The sequence below is a fragment of the Coturnix japonica genome, chromosome 2 (genome assembly GCF_054131305.1).
Source record: "Coturnix japonica strain WE chromosome 2, WE-NBRP24, whole genome shotgun sequence".
Lineage (NCBI taxonomy): Eukaryota > Metazoa > Chordata > Aves > Galliformes > Phasianidae > Coturnix > Coturnix japonica.
The window spans coordinates 115,029,182-115,045,924 of record NC_140664.1 but is presented as its reverse complement, the minus strand read 5'-3'; the positions used below and the strand labels follow the sequence as shown (position 1 = coordinate 115,045,924).

Sequence of the window (16,743 nt, the reverse complement as noted above, 5' to 3'; positions counted from 1 at the left end):
AAGCAGACAGTGAGGAAGGGTTTGACAGCCTAATATGTCACTGGCAGACGAGGTGGAGAGATATGAGGAGTCTCTGTGTTTCTAAAATCAAGCAAGATTTTACAGGTTGCAGGCCCAGAGAAGGAGTCAGCTATGACACAACTACGCTTTCAGGGCCCCCAGTTATTGCTTTAGATGGTTACAAAGTCTGTGTGTGTATCTGTGTATTTTCAAAAGCTGTGGCTTGGTGTTGATGAGATGGTTGGAAGCCCAGAAGTAAATGCAGCTGTTTAGAGATCTGTACGTTTGATCCATGGATCTGAATTCTGGGTATATGTGTATGTTGGGGCCCCAAAACTGTGAGCATCCCAGGAGAACCAGCTCTAGGTTGTCAGCACACCGGCATTTGAGACATGACCCAGTGGGCTGTTGGCATAGGGAGAATTGTATAAGTAAAGTTCAGTGCTTGTTGCCAACACAGTGTGTGTGAAACTAACAGGACCATAAGGTTCAGTATCCTTTAAACTGTTGATTTAGATCATTTTATCAGAGAACCATGCTGAACAGTTTCAGGAGCCTTTCACTCTGCCTAAGCTGGTGTGATCTCTTTTATTTATGATTCATCACATGAGGAGCAGCTACATAAAGATGAGGCACCTGGCGCTGCACCTCAGCCAACCATATGCTTCTGAAATTACACGACCCAGTTTTAGAGTACCACTTAACAACCTGATAAGCTCTTTGTAGTCTTATTGGTAACATTTATCAGCTGTCTCAACATCCAGGCAGATATGCGGGTACACGTGGACTCAGCTGTACCACAGACATTTCTATTAGAAGGAAGGAAGGAAGGCAACTTACCTGAGGAGGAATTTGTGTCACTTGAAGAAGCTTACAACTAAGCTTAATTACAGTGGTGCCATGGGTATTCCGTATGCATGGCAGGGGAAAGCGCTGACTGTAGTTGTCAGGAACTACAATTTGTGTGTACATTTGATTTCTGTTTTTGCTGGAAGTGCCTAATTAAGCAGAAAAAATATTGAGTATGGACTTTTGGAAGCTTTATTAATAGGAGTCTTTCACCCGTTTAGTAGTCACTGAAAGCCAAATCTTATACCTTAAACCCATTTAGTGTGTGTTCAGGCAAAGAACTGTGCCTGTTTGGGCATTTTCTGCCTTTTTCATGACAAAGACAGGGTTATTCTTGGTGCTTTTCAGCTTGTGTGTAGGCTGCTGTTAGTGTGCAAACCTAGGAGGGGAAGCATTTTCAGAAAACTTGTGACAATATGCCATGGCTGGTCATTCTCCTTTAGGTGGTCATTCACCAGTGTGGTGGCCTTGCTATGACCGTCTGGCCCTGCTTGGAATAAACCTGCAAGTAGCCAAGTAGTGCATATTCAGGGAAAGCTGAAGGTTAGCTACTGAAGAGCTCCTAGTGATGCCTTTCTTATACTTTGAGGGCACTACTTTTTGAGCTAAGAGTACATTATTTTAGATTAAACTGAAACAATCGCACTTAACATAGCTGTGTACTTTACTGGCTTCGCTAGGTCAGAAGTCTCCATAGATGGCAAATTTCTGTAAAACATTTATGCTAGATTTGTTTTCTTTCAAGTTCCTTGCAGCTATATGCTTTGTCAGGCTTACTTGTTATCAAATGTTTACAATGTTTTTGCATGCAACTCCATGTTATATGCAGATCTGCTGTGTCAGTGGGAAGGCTGTTAGATCACTTGTACTTGTGACCTATTAACTGTCATTACCACCTTCATTTTGGGATGTAACTACATTGAAATTAATACAAATCTATACACAATGTTTAGATCTGGATATTCTTGCTGAACCTCTGTGAATTTATTCTAGTAATAGTTGCTATAACATTGTCCCTGGTGCACCACTGCTCTGACATAAAACTACCACAGTGTTAAAACTGATCATCTAATGGTAGAGCAAGAAAATATTTTACTCACCCCGTAATTTTTTTCCAAGATCCTTACTAATTTTTTCCCATGAAAATGGAATTAGGAACCTATAATTTTAAGGGTTTTTGAACTCCGAATCTGATAATATATAAGCAATTGAAATATATTTGAAGGTAACTTTAGTTCATATGTTTCGTTTTGCTTTAATTTTATTCTCAAACCTTTAAAAAGTGAAGCCATTCCAACAATTGTAAGAAATCATCCATGGGTTTAGATTTAGATCAGATGAAGGGTAAAGATGATGCCAACTAATTAATTACTGGAACAACACATGAAAGTATTTGTGTATTCATACTGTAGAATTTATACTCTGTATTGATTTTATTGTTCTCTTGTTGTACAGGTCTTAGGGGCAAAGCCAGAGCTTCCTGAATGTAGCGATGATGACGATGAGATGGCTGATATTGCAAACCGGAAGAGCGCAAAACTCTATATGGTAAGTAGTTCATGTCTCATCCTTCTTTTGTGTTGCCTTCTTGAGAAAAGAAGTAAGAAACTGTTTAGAAAAGGGGGTGCTTTAATGAAATCTAGAAAAAAATTTTATTCTCTTCCACTAAAAAAAAAAAGTTATTTCCTCCTGAAGACTGCAAAATATCAATTGTTCTGTAATTCCAATTGTTCTTATTTAGAATGTAGGTATACCTTTATGTGGCTTTAGTGAGGGCTATGTAGTAGCAGAAGATGACACTAACTCATTGTATAGGTTGATATAAGCGTATGTTTCTAACTGTGAGCTGTTCACTGTATACACATTTGAACTGTATACACGTTTGAGCTGAGAGCATAAGAGAAAATTATTTACTTTAAAAAGCTGTGAGAGATCGCTAAAATTAACAGTACATCTCCCTCTGCTGGACTTAACATGAAATGAAACTAAAAAAGTCATAAACTGTCCTTCCTTTCCAGCAGGTTACAGATTTCATGCATAGGAATAGTAGCTAATTTTTATAGTAATTTGGGGAATGGAAATTAGCTTGATGATCAAAACCAGAGTTTATCTGAAGTTGCAGTTATTGCTTCCTTAGGTGTCAGATGCAAGTGGATCCATGAAGTTGTCAGTGGTAGCAGAGGAAAACCCCTTCTCCATGGCTATGCTTTTGTCAGAGGAATGCTTCATCCTGGACAATGGTGCTGCAAGGAAGATCTTTGTGTGGAAAGGTAAGAGGACACTCATGTTGGAAATGCAGAAAGTACACAGTTCTAATGAGTCAATACAGCATCTGCTGAATAGCCAACATCTTTACTGACTGGACACAGTAGCCATAATATGGGCATGGTTCTGCCTTGGCATGGTCAGTGGGCAAGGACTGCTCATATCAGCGAGGGCTTTGAGAATGTGTCCTGTCTAAAGATCCTGTCTATTTTTAAGACATCTGTAAGCTTAATGCTTAAATGCTTATCTAAGTAGCAATTACAAACCAAACGTAAAGAATCCTGCAGATCTTATGCATTGCCACCAAATATCCATCTTTAAATGAAATGAGAAATATGGGCTTTGAAGGTTTGATAACAAGTAGGCATTATATTTCCATAACTTTATTTGTGGGGGTGTGAAATTGAAAGGTGAGCGATAATTACAGTCTCCATCTTCCAGGGACCAACTGAAAATATGCTTTTAGTTGTTGTTGTTGTTGTTGTTGTTTTTCTCCCAAATATTTCTCTGTGTTATTATCAATGCTGGTAGGACTATCTGTAGTCATTTTAATGGATCATTTTCCCAGAGGGGAATTGATGAATTAGGTCTGGACATTGTACTTGTACTTGTACACCATTTTGCTATGGTGATGCATTTAACATTGAGTATCTCTCTCGCCCCCTCCCTGCCCCCCTTCCTTTGTTTTGTGTCTGAGGTATTTACATTTCTTTCTGCCATGTGAAATAGCAAATAATTAATCAATGCAGTTGTCAAACTTCTGAATCCAGGAAGTATTGGAAGTATTGTAAGCATTCTGCTTGAGTAGGTATTTGCATTCAGGGATGTAACCTTTAAAAATTAATATCTGGGGGGTACTGTGCTCAGAGGCCTGAGCCTGATTCCTGGTTTTCCCTCTTCAACTGACAGCTCCTGGAAGAACAAAGCCAGTAGGATGAGGCAATCATATACATTGTAGGTCTTGTGAATGTGGCCCTACTGTTCCTTTGTGTATCCTCACTTTGCTGTCACTGATAATGATAATGTGTCAGAAACTAAAATACCAAAAACTCATTAATCTGCAAGTCTCACCCTTGCACGGGAAGACTGCAGTTATCATCTCTGCTGGAAATCTTCAGACCACTAAAGCTGTGGAGTGTGAATTACTTTGCTAATAGTCTCATTCAGAACTGAATACAATGAATAGCTTATCAGAGCATCCTGGTAGACTAAGAAGTCTTTAAAGCATAGTCGTTGACAGCCAGCTGGAACTGATACCAAAAATAAATAAATAAATAAATCATCCCATTGAGGTTTTCAGAGATCTCCAATACTGAATAAAGCTGAGCAAGGAGGAATGGGTGGGGAAGAGTGATGATGAAGTGCCCAGTACAGCCAGATAGAAAAGGAGTTTCATTTACTTAGAAGTAGTAGAATCGTAGTGGTGCCTAAGGAAGGAAGGGCAGTTCTGGAGAGCAGCTTCATTTAACACATTGCTGCACAGAAGGTGGGGATTCACAGAAAGTTCCCTGAGAATTCAGGTTTTTTCAAAACCATTCAGGTGCTGGTTTTGGTTGTTCAGCTTTGTGTGGATCTCATTACTCATGTTGCGTTTGGTCAAGATGGAGGCATGAGCAGTGTTGAAGAGAATCTGGCTCAAGGGCATCATGTTTTAACAAGGCATATGAGCTCACTGCCTTTTCTCATGTATTGTTCTTGTCTTTTAACCAGGGAAAGATGCTAACCCACAGGAAAGAAAGGCTGCCATGAAGAATGCTGAAGCATTCATACAGCAGATGAATTATCCTGCCAACACACAGGTGCAATCTATTTATGAGATGGTAGCAAGAGATAATTAACTCTTTTAAAGACTTTGTTTTTAAATCAGAAAAAAAAAGAGGAAAAAAAAAAAACCAGTATGTATTAAGGGCATACAAGTCAATAAGGGCAATGTTTTATTGACAAATAATTCAGAAGAGTTTTCATTTCAGTAACCACAACAGCTGTGTTTTCATTCCATCTCATGTTTCCTGTTTCATTTCAGATTCAAGTGCTTCCAGAAGGAGGTGAAACGCCAATTTTCAAACAATTTTTCAAGGACTGGAGGGATAAAGATCAAAGCGATGGCTTTGGCAAAGTATACGTCACAGAGAGAGTGGCTAAAATTGAGCAGATTGAATTTGATGCTACCAAGTTACATGAGTCTCCACAAATGGCTGCACAGCATAACATGATAGATGATGGCTCAGGGAAAGTACAGGTACTTTTTCTGTTGTAATTAACACCCATCTAATTTCCATCTACCCAGTTTGTTCTCCTCATCGTAATAGGTTAAACTGCTACTGTATATTTTTCCATTTAAGCTATTATGTTATGTAAAACTACATTAATGGTTACTCCTACCAACTCGTACCAACAGACAAGGAACTTTGAAGTGGAAAATGAATCTCTTTGTCAGCAGTATGCTGGCATGTAATATTATTTCTATGTTCATGAAAGATGTAGCAGTCATCAGAAGAAATCAAACAGCAGAAACATCTCCCATTTAATAAAATACTTCTAAAAGAAATACTTTAAATATGATCCTTAACTTAAAGGAACACTTCTAGTCCACATCATCTTGAAATCTGGAATGGGCAAACTTGCCTTTGGAGTCTGAAATCAATTTATCTACATACGTCTTCTTGTATCTGTCCTGTCTGCTTCTTTGTCTCTAGTGGGTTTCTGAAGTAGCCTGAATTTGGAAAGAATACGATGACTTTAGAGTCTTTCTAAATCTATTCATATCCCATTGAAATCTCTTTGGATTAGTCTTTTGTATAATCAAAGGAATACATTTGGACTACAGAGGCCTAGCTTGGAACTGCATCAACACACCTTGTTGAATACAGGTCTGAATTCTGGGATCCTGAAAGTAAGAGGAAGAATAAATGCTCACAGTCTTATTGGCTTATTTTCTGCATTTATGACCTCATACTTGGGATGGTCCATGGATTTTAGCAACTTAGATCTGAAGCACTTTTTATTTATAATTTCAACAGCACGTTTTTGAAGGGCAGCTGTTAGCTGAGTTGATCTGTAGCTAATCAAATACAAGAAATCTGTAAAATTGCATCTTGAATACCTCCCCCAAACACTATTATAGTTCTACTGGGAAGCATAATGTTGTGACATACTTGTTATACTATCAGCTTAAGACATTAAGAAAGTAAGTTCAAATATAGCATTATTAAATGACATTAAAGCATCAAGGCAAAGAACAGTGTACTGCAGTGGCTCATTCATCATTATTCATCCATTCAGTGGATGTAGGGTGCATCTTTCTTGGTCATGTACTGTAACGTTTGAGAAGAGGAGAAAAGCTGCTTAAGGTATGGTAGAATAAATTGCATCTTGAAGAGGCTCAAGATGATATTTAGCATTTTGCAGTGATTTCTGTGTTTTCCCAGATCTGGCGTGTGGAAAGCAGTGGCAGAGTTCCTGTGGAACCCGAGACATACGGACAGTTCTATGGTGGTGACTGTTACATCATCCTTTACACTTATCCTAAAGGGCAGATCATCTACACATGGTATGTGCGGACAGCTTTGCACGGGCCTCCAGTATGTGGATATTATTTCATGCTGACTTTGTGTCCTGTTGAGAAGAGTCACATGTCGATGCAGGGTTATTTACTATGTCTTGACATGCAGTAAAATCTCTAGACCATTTGGAACCTGGGCTCAACCACTGTTTTTTGTTTTGTTTTTTACAATGTCTTTCTCAGGCAAGGAGCCTGTGCTACAAAAGATGAACTGACTGCATCTGCATTTCTGACTGTTCAGCTCGACCGGTCATTGAATGATCAGGCTGTGCAGGTTAGTGTCTTTGGGATGACACTGAACAGAGCATACAGTATGGATGCTGAGACTAGAACTGAAAGGAGATAGTGTTTGAAGACAGGGAATAACAACTGCTAATGGTGAACCCTTTCGCACATGCATTTGTCATGCATCAAGATATTTAACTTCCTTTCAGTGCATAAACTGCCTGAAATTACTTGTATTTTACCACAGCTTAATGGCATGATGATTAGCCATGAAGCACTGTAAATCTATCTGACAGCTCACTCTGCAAGGAATTGCGCATGTTGCCATACTGATGTTTTTTGATAATGCTTAGCTTAGTTGCAGAAGATAGATGTATCTCCTTAGTTGCAAAAACAAATGAGTTTGTATTCAAACACTCTTTGTCATCGACCCATTTGTACAGATGCCAGTTACTTGAACTCAGTTGAGTTCTTGTTTGTTTGGTTTTTTTCCAGCTTTTCCCCTTTATTTTCTTCATATGACTAATACTGTTTGATCCTCATATTTATCTTCAAATCCATATCTTACTTGTTGGCATTAGCCAACATTGGGTAGGTGGAGCAGTGGAAAGCATTTTATTTTCACAGAAGAGCTCAAGCAGGAAGATGACTAGGGACAGGCAGGGATTTTCTAGGCACTAGAAGGTAATTCTTTATTTCCCATCCTTTTGTTACCAATGTAAGGCTTTCCCCTACCCAGCAAAGTACAGTAATCTTAAAAGGCAGATTACACTTCTGTCTATTACTCAGTTATAATTTAATAGTTATAATAAGGAAAGTTTAAAATACTTCCAGTTAATTATTCCTTGAAGTATTCCTAACATATGTTCTGTCTTTGGACAGAGCTCAGCACCATACAGTCTTATCTCATACCTATAACCAGTACTGCAGTAATAACAACATTACAATTAAATAGCTGCAATAATATGATTAAGAAGCTGTTTTATTAGAGCTGTGTGTGTATAAATATACACGTGTTAAATACAGGTAATATATTCTAGGTAGGCATGTATATGCTTATAAATACACAAGTATATATGCATGTGTGGATTAGTATGTATATACATGCTTACCTAAAATATATTACCTGTACTTAATGTGTATTTAAGCGCTGTTGGAAAGGTTTGAATGTATTATTTCTGCTCACTAGATGGCACTACAGTACAAATTTTTTAAAACGCCATGACAGCATTTGTTTTGCTGGAATGTTTCCCTCAGCGCATTTCTTCTGTGTTGTTTTTGGTTGTTTGGGTTTTTTTGTTTGGTCATTTGTAAAATCCTGCCACAGTTTTGCAGCTTGGTATCCATAAGCATACATGTTAGGTGTCCCAATCAGGTAATGTTCTCAGTGCTTCCTTGGCAGCCCTGCATGACATGCCGGTCTGCAGCAGCCCTTCCTTGGCCCTCTGCTGCTTCCAGCCTGACGAGGCAGGGCTCAGGTGATGGCACCAGGGCTCTGCAGTGTGCTCATACTGAGCTCCACTGCCTCTGGCTGAGTACAGCAGCATCTTCAGCCTGGCACTGCCATGTCCCCTGGGTGTTTCACATAGGAAGCAGATCTAGTATGGCCCCAAAAGACAGGCATGGTTCCTCCCTGTGCTGCTGCCTTTTACTGCCTTCCTGACAAGCAGCTTTCTATTTACCTCCTTTTATCCCCCTGTCCCAATCAGCTTTTCTCTGCTCCCATCTTTCCTTTTGCCTTCATTTCACACAAGACATGAGTCACTTTTCCTTGTATAAAGCAAGGGGAACTTGCATACAAAATCTATATACAATATAGTCTTTAGCTGTCACAGTTTTTGTTTCCTTAGGTGGGAAAAGACAGACGATACTGTCATAAAGGAAGAATGAACAGTTGTATGCAAGTAACTTTTACAGTACATTAACCTAAAAACAGCAGTTCTTTGTAACTCAGTGTTCATTGCAATGGCAACAATGTCTTCTGTATCTGTAATGTAAGTTCCCTTTGGTCATCCATGTTATTCATGTAAGATGGGTTTATACTAATCTTTTTCATCACACTACAGATGAATGCACACATAGAAAAAAACAATCAGGATGAACAACTGCCTTCTTCTGTTTAAATGCACAGCCCCCAAAATATCAGGTTATTTTTTTAGTGGAATTAAGTGGCACTATGAAGCTCCATGAAACAACAGTTCTTTTGAAAAAAATGCAATTTTCTCATTACAGTAGATAGCAGACTTTTTAATCAGTGAGACATTATGTTAGAGGTTTGAATCCTGTCTGTGTGTTGGTGTGATTGACAATAAATCTCACAACTACTCTAACTTTAACGTGTCTGGAACTATATTTTATAGCTTCTCAGTTTGCCAGTTCTTGTACTTGCCAGCACTCCTAGTTTTATTAGCTAACATCCTCTATGCTATTCAGTAAAGGCTAAAAATAATTACTCATGTCTTCTTGTCTCTATTATTGCATTTCTTTATGTATGTACAGATTCGAGTCAGTCAAGGCAAAGAACCTCCCCATTTACTGAGCCTGTTCAAAAATAAACCACTTATTGTCTACAAGAATGGGACATCCAAGAAGGAAGGTCAGAAACCTGCTCCACCCACACGGCTCTTCCAAATCCGCAGGAACCTAATGTCCATTACCAGGATTGCTGAGGTAAGGTCACCCGCTAAATAATATGGTATGGCTGCCATGAGCTGCTCTGATGATCTCTGTTGAATATTCACATCTAGTATGAACACAACTCTAAAAACCACTGCTCTGTATGACCAACCTATCTCAAAGATCAAAGGGAATAAAGTATAACTGGCTACAACCAATCTGCTTGTTGCAGAGGATACTGTAAGAAACTATGTAGTGAGCAGCCAGCTGACAAAGAACAGGCAATCAGCAATTAATGACACAGTCTTTCCTACTGCCAGAGTCCTAATATCTGTCCTTTGAGTCAGATCATAGTTTCAAGAGAAGTTCTTCTCTAATTGATGTCAGTATAAATCCAGGAAGTTTTCAAATTAAGGAAGCATCGCTGATTACCATCTATATGAATGTTTTATATAATCATTCAAAAGAGTGAAAATGGGAAGAGTAAAAACAGTTTCTTTCTTGATGTTGTAGGTTGATGTTGATGCAATGTCACTGAATTCCAATGATACCTTTGTTCTGAAACTTCCAAACAACACTGGTTACACCTGGGTGGGAAAAGGAGCAAACAAAGAAGAGGAACAAGGAGCTCAATACATTGCTAGTGTTCTTAAGTGCCAGACTGCTAGGATTAATGAAGGCCAGGAACCAGGTTGGTTTCAAGCCATGCAGTCTCTAATGGGCAGCTGGGGAAATACAGCACTGTATGGAAATAGAGCCTAAATGTTTTTCACAATTACGTATTTTCTAAGCAGAACCATATGCTCACTCTCTCCCTTTGAAAATCTAACACAACATTTTACAATGAAATCTATCTGGAATTGGCTGATGCAGAAGTAGTGCAATGCCCTGGAAGTCTGTAGGGCAGCAGCAGGTGCTGCAGAGCAATGTGGTCCTTTCTTAGCCCATGGTGACCAGGAGGGGAACAAGGCATTGCTCTATGTAAGTCTGCAAGCAACACCTCTATTGTTATGTTGACAAACTGGAAGAAGAACTGTAAGAAAATGCACTCATCTTTGAGGCAGCAAATAAGATGCTGTTCAGGGATTCTTGAAATAGTATCAAGCAGAACCATGAAATGTTAAATCCACTGCTATATAAATTATGTATTATATATTTCAGAGGAATTCTGGAAAGCACTTGGAGGTAAAAAAAAATATCAGACTTCATCACAGCTTTTGACAAAGGCTGAAGATCATCCTCCTCGTCTGTATGGTTGTTCGAATAAGACTGGCAGATTTATTGTAAGTGTATAATGGATACTTTCCCCTTTCTTTAATAGTGTAATTTCTGACATGTTTTATCTTGGGAACCAACAGGTATTAAGTGAATTTTGGGACCTGGCTTTTCTTTGTGTAGTTAGTAGTGCTTAGCAAGAGCTAGAGAGTTGAAGCTTGATGCTCTGAATCAATCAAAGTGCAGAGAAGAGAAGAGACAGAAGAATTAATACTGATGATGTCTGTACAGCCTGCTCCAGCTGCAGACTGGAGGCTTGCAGATGCAAAAAAGATGAGGCATTTGCCTAGTGAAAAGCAATTGTGCTCTTACAGAACATTGCCAGACTGCTATCATTTCTCTGAAAAAGTGCAGGTCAGCGCCTTTCCCCTTACGTGTCTGACAGTGGGGGGTGAGGAAAAGAAACATCCTAAACCCCTGCCAGAAATCCTTACTAGCCTGAAATTTCCTGTAGAGACCTGTGCTCAGGGAGGTAGGAGGAAATATCCAGAACTGTGTGCTGGATATTAAGCATATGGATTAGGCTTAATTACTTACCATATTCTGGCAAGGTGTTACTGTTTGGAAAAGATGAACTAATTTTTAGATAGGCAACGTAGTTGGCTACCACCTCTGCAGTTTCCTTAAGAGAAATCTCATTCATACCAAAGGAGATAATACAAATTGGATCCTTTAATAAGGACTTGAAAATCCTGTAAGAATAGTAAAGCACATTCTTCTAGCAAGCTTCTAAAATACTCTTGTGAAACACAATGGGAGGAAGAAGTCTCACTGTAATAGCCTGCTGGCTGCTATGCACTAGCTTGGTTTTCTGTTTTAAATTCCCTCCGAATTTGTGCAGTTCCATATCTCTCATTTCATTTCCTTAGTACTTGACTCACTGCTGTCAGAGCTCACCACTACAAGGGGGTCAGATCACTCAGAGCTTCTGGCCACCACATCATGGTAGAGAGCAGAAAGGACTGACTTTTGCACTGATTCCAATCCCTCTGGTACTCCTGCATGACCAAGCATAGCCAAACGCTTGATAGACCTTTACAATTAGCAGGCCATCTATTAGCTACATTATTAGGTCTCCTGCTCATACAGATGAAAATTCAACTGCTTTCTTGTCTGCCTGTAAATCCCTGGAAGAAGCAAGCAGTCTGCATTTCCTCTGGGGGCTAATTCTTAATGGCTTAGTTAACTATCGTGTCTCATTTTCAAGTGACTGGAAAGCATACTTGCATGTGTATTTCACCACTAAGCTCACCCACTGCAAATCAGAGCAGTTTATTTATTAATGAATGTAAGCTGCACGAATACATCAGCTGTAAAATTGGTTTAGTTAGTTGGGTACATGTCGCACTATGGAAATCTCTGTCTTTTCCTTCTGGCAAACTTCAGTCCTAATTCACAATAGTGACAATTTCCTTTAAAAAATATCTGTGGTCTGTCCAAAATCAGAATGTCCTGAGAAGTCATTAAAGCAAAAAAATACCCACCAGTGTGTCCTTTTTAGATTGAGGAGGTCCCAGGAGAATTCACTCAGGATGATCTGGCTGAAGATGATGTCATGTTACTAGATGCTTGGGAGCAGGTAAGCTGTGCGCTTTACCACTGTTCCTTTTTTTGTTTGTTTTTTGCTTGGTTGTTTTGTGGTAACAAGAATTCATTCTTAACAACTTAGCACGTAAGATGGGAGGAAAGATCATAGTTCTGAGGTTTTGCTTTCTTTAAATTGTATCACTGGGAGCTGTATTTTCTGAGCTCTATGATGTGTTAATGTGAATATACGTTGACTGAATTTCTAAGTATAATGTGACACCACAGCAGACACTTCCCATTAAAACCAATGGAGGCTGCAAGATTATAAGCTCCAGGATTGAGGCTCTTGATAATGTTCTTGACTTCATTTCTAAGATTTATTAATTTTAAGAGAGAAGTTCATTGCAAAAAAATGGTATAGATAAGCCACAAAATCAATGTAGCAGCATTAACTATGCAAAAATCTTATTAGAGAAGGGGACAAATGCTGGACCTTAACATAGGTTACTTCAGAAGAACTGAGTTGAGGGTGACAGAAATAATCTCCATCATTTTCCTGGATTCACACAAAACTGAAAATATTGAGAGATTTTTACATGGCATGCAAACTTAGTGTGGATAACACATCCATGTCTCACATTCTCTCTATTCATTCTCTGCACCTCAGAGGAAAATGGGGAGAACATCATGTTTTACCTGCCTTCCTCAGCCTAACTTTCAAGGGAAAAAGGCTGAGATTTTAGGAAATGCAAAGGAATGTGTTTGGCCCATTCAAGAAGGAGCAGAGGGGAAGGCAGTATTAAGAGCTGGGTGGGAAGGTGTTGGGATATACTGACTCAGATAGGAGTGGAAGAAATGTGGGAAAAGAAGCTGGTTTCCAAAAGGATCTTTGGAGGGAAGGAAGAAAGAAAGAAGGAAAAAAAAAAAAAGTGGAGATTGCAGACTGAGGCTCCAGAAGTGGGTTATACACTGAAGTATTTGATTACCCTGAGTAGCATCTGTCTCAGGGCACAAGTGTTGATGCATACACAGAGCCTCATCCAGAGACAGCTCCTGTTCAGCACCTTTACCTGTACCCAAAGAGCAATTTCCTTGCAAACTTGGAAAAGATGACCACAGAAAACGTAATTAAGAGTTCCTTTTATCTGAGAGCATCAAGGCCGGCATTCCAGTGTCAAGAGAGTGGTGAAATTGTTGAGTATAGATCTGCATTCTTTAGCAACGGAAAAACAACACGCATTAATTTTGCTTTACAAGACTCGTGTATCTCTGCAGTACTTTCATAGAATATATTATTTCTCCTAGTGGAATCAACAGTTTTGTGTTTTGCCTACTGCACATAAAATCCTAATAAAAACACAAGAGCTAAAGCTTTCTCTCCTCTGTTTGCAGGTTTTTGTCTGGATTGGGAAAGATGCTAATGAAACTGAACGACAGGAATCAGTTAAATCTGGTAAATCAAATCAGTTTGGCAGAATTCTGAGGGAAGTAGCATCAATAGTGCTTAAACAAATGAAAAGATACTGAAGAAGAAATGTAGTTCCATTTACAGTGTTGTTTAAAAGAGTTATTGAGCTTATTAGAATTTAACCCCAGAAAAGATTATTTTCTCCTTTAAATGTAATTTAAAACTCATGTATCTTTCTTATCTCTAAATTTATGAAGAGCAAAATTAATCAGAGCTTTTTAAAAGTGAATGTAGGAGAGCTCAGTTAAAAGAAACTGCACTGAAAATAAAATGAGGTATTACTGACTGAATGTATAGTCAAAGGAAAGCCAACAAATCCCCAACTGTCTGCATTGCCACCCTTGGAGGAGGAAATTCCTATTGCAGAACAAATCAAGACAGTTTACCTGGAATGCAACTCCTTGAAAAATCCTATGTCATCTTTAGTGTTATTTCTTATACCTGAGCCTTCTTGATGGAATTGCTGCTAAAAATGCTTGCAGGCATTCCCTCAAAGCAGCTAAGGTTGCCTTGCTGCATTTCCAGTAGGTATTGATATTACACTGAGATGTCAGGCGATCTGTACTGAATGTGCATTCAAAGCTTTTGCATGGCAAAAATGGGAATGAAGGTTGTGCATTTGCACAGCACCAGCAAATGTGTTCTCCCAGTCAAAAACCAAAACACAGTTGTATGGCAGTGGGCTGACCAGAATAATAATCACTTTTTTGACTCTTGTGGAAAATTCTTTTACTGGCAGCTGGGAGAAATCAGCAATTACTCGATCATTTCATTACCTTTGAAATAATTGGATGGAATACTTTATTATAATAGCCCTGGGTTCTTTCTCTTAAGCCTTTGATGTATTTTTTATGCCAAAGGAATTAACTAATATTTTACATGTTTTATTTCCCCCTGTTTTTAGCCAAGCGTTATATTGAAACAGACCCTTCTGGCAGAGATAAGGGGACCCCCATCGTTATTGTGAAGCAGGGACATGAGCCTCCAACCTTCACAGGCTGGTTCCTGGCTTGGGATTCCAGCAAATGGAAAAACTGAGCTACCCAAGAGAGCTTCAGCTTCAAGCCAAAGAACCATGAGTGCGCAACTATTTTCTAGTACTTTTAAGCATAGGCTTATGCAACAACACGATGCAGATGTTGTTACCCTTTGCTGAGCTTTGATATATTTATATGAATAACTTAGCAGTTCTCAGTGCTGGATAGGGTAAGTGATAATTGTCAACTGAGGTGGGTGGGGCTTTTCAGGTAGGAAATATGTAACCTATGAATTCTTCACAAAGAAGCTGTGGACCAGTTTACTGTGCTAAAATGGGCCAAATTCTGCCTTCCCCTAGCAATTCAAACCAATGCCAAAGAAACTCCTTTAGTGTAAGGTCAGAATAATTTTTTGCGCATAATTTGGCTGGTATAGAATTTCAGATGATGCCTGATCCAGAGCTTTGCCTTGCAAGGGGCAAACGAGATAAGTATTTTGACAATGCTGTTCTTAACATGTTTGTTTGCTATCCTTGGTCTAAATATTATACCTGGAGCTCTGGATCGTATACTTGTAAGGATATGAAGGTGCTTTGTGGTGTTTGTTTTTTTTTTAAGATTCTAACTCAATATAATGGATTTCTTTGGGTTTCTCTGTATAAACCAGCCTCCAGCTCCAGATCTTTTTAACTGAAGCTCTTGTGCACATTTTAGGGATCTACTTTTTAGTGGAAGTAACAGCTTCAAAATTACTTACTCTGCCTTAACCAGACTGCACTTAAGCCATACTTTGCCTTACTCAGCAGTCCCTTGTGCTTTCACAGCATGGAGTTTGTTCACATTGTCAGGTACAGGATGTGTTTTCAGTTCCTTTTCTAAACAGGTCTCAGTCAAGTATCAACAAGGAAACTTCTTGTTTCAGCAGCATTCCTGGGAATCTGGAGTATGAGGAAGCACCATATAGTCATTTTCTCTCAGGTGCATTTATCTGGGATTTCTTTTTTTGTATTCTGGTGAATTTAAGAGTGCATTTTCAAAGCATGTTTTTTAAGTTATAGTTTTGCCAGAAAAGTCTCCTTAAGGGCATTAGGAAAACTCCTGCTACAAATCTATAGCTCTGCTTTAAGCATTTATCCTAAAATGCTTGTTTTAAACAATTTATACAGCAGTAAATCATGTCAGTGTGGCTTTTTAATGGAAGCTTTTCAACACTTCTGTTGTTCTCATAAGATAGATTGGAAAGTGAACATTTTAGTTATTTTTTCCTTTTTTTTTATGATTGTGATTTTCAATCTGAGTAGTAATGCAGTAGAGTCAATTTTGTCTGAGCTCATAATAACATTGACAAAAAATAAAGAGAAGCTAAATCAATTAATTCAGGGAGTTTTTTCAGCCTTAAACATTCATTTAAATCCTTTCTTAAATAACTGGGCTGTATCTGGATGTCATTTCATTTAAAATAAAATTATGAAACAGTATGTTATGTGCAAAACGGATTTTCTTATCTGTGACGTTATTGCTCAGTGCACCCACTGATGTCTAGAAAACATTCTTAAAGAACATAAATAAACATAAATAGAACATAAAGAATAAAGAGATACCTTCCTCTGTAGGTGGACAATGCAATAGAGGTCAAGTGTGGGGTTTGTTTGTTTGTTTGTTACTCTGAAGCTGCTTTACCCAACACAGATCTAATTCTTCCCAGTAACCGAGAATTTGAGAACAGGGCACTTACAAGCATATAGTTTCATCTTTTAAAAAAAGAACTGCCACCATCGTTATTAATTATTAGGCTTTGCAACTCCCTGCTTGCAAAAATGACCGACTGCAGGAATGATTATTTTTTGGCAAGAGGAAATAGAACAGGTCTTGCTTTTTATTTGTAAGAGTAGAAGAGATGTCCTTCTCTTGCTGGAAAGAGCACAAAGACCTTTTCAGTGACTCAGCTAGCACACTTCATACAGCCACTGAGCAGTCTG

The 16,743-nt window shown here is 38.7% G+C and overlaps 1 protein-coding gene across 7 annotated transcripts in view; it reads left to right on the top strand.

Annotated features, from left to right (window-relative positions):
• The window catches only part of SCIN (scinderin), a 61,070-nt gene extending 44,828 nt beyond the window's left edge, over window positions 1–16,242 (top strand). For all 7 annotated transcript variants that reach the window (XM_085538554.1, XM_085538553.1, XM_085538555.1 and 4 more), the window contains 12 exons: window positions 2,305–2,397; window positions 2,987–3,119; window positions 4,825–4,913; window positions 5,138–5,353; window positions 6,543–6,664; window positions 6,860–6,950; window positions 9,401–9,571; window positions 10,031–10,208; window positions 10,679–10,800; window positions 12,294–12,371; window positions 13,712–13,772; window positions 14,692–16,242. In XM_085538554.1, coding sequence (XP_085394680.1) covers window positions 2,356–2,397; window positions 2,987–3,119; window positions 4,825–4,913; window positions 5,138–5,353; window positions 6,543–6,664; window positions 6,860–6,950; window positions 9,401–9,571; window positions 10,031–10,208; window positions 10,679–10,800; window positions 12,294–12,371; window positions 13,712–13,772; window positions 14,692–14,825 — 1,437 coding nt within the window. In that variant the 5' untranslated portion in view covers window positions 2,305–2,355 and the 3' untranslated portion in view covers window positions 14,826–16,242. The remainder of the gene's footprint in view (window positions 1–2,304; window positions 2,398–2,986; window positions 3,120–4,824; window positions 4,914–5,137; window positions 5,354–6,542; window positions 6,665–6,859; window positions 6,951–9,400; window positions 9,572–10,030; window positions 10,209–10,678; window positions 10,801–12,293; window positions 12,372–13,711; window positions 13,773–14,691) is intronic.
• Window positions 16,243–16,743: the final 501 nt, after the last annotated feature.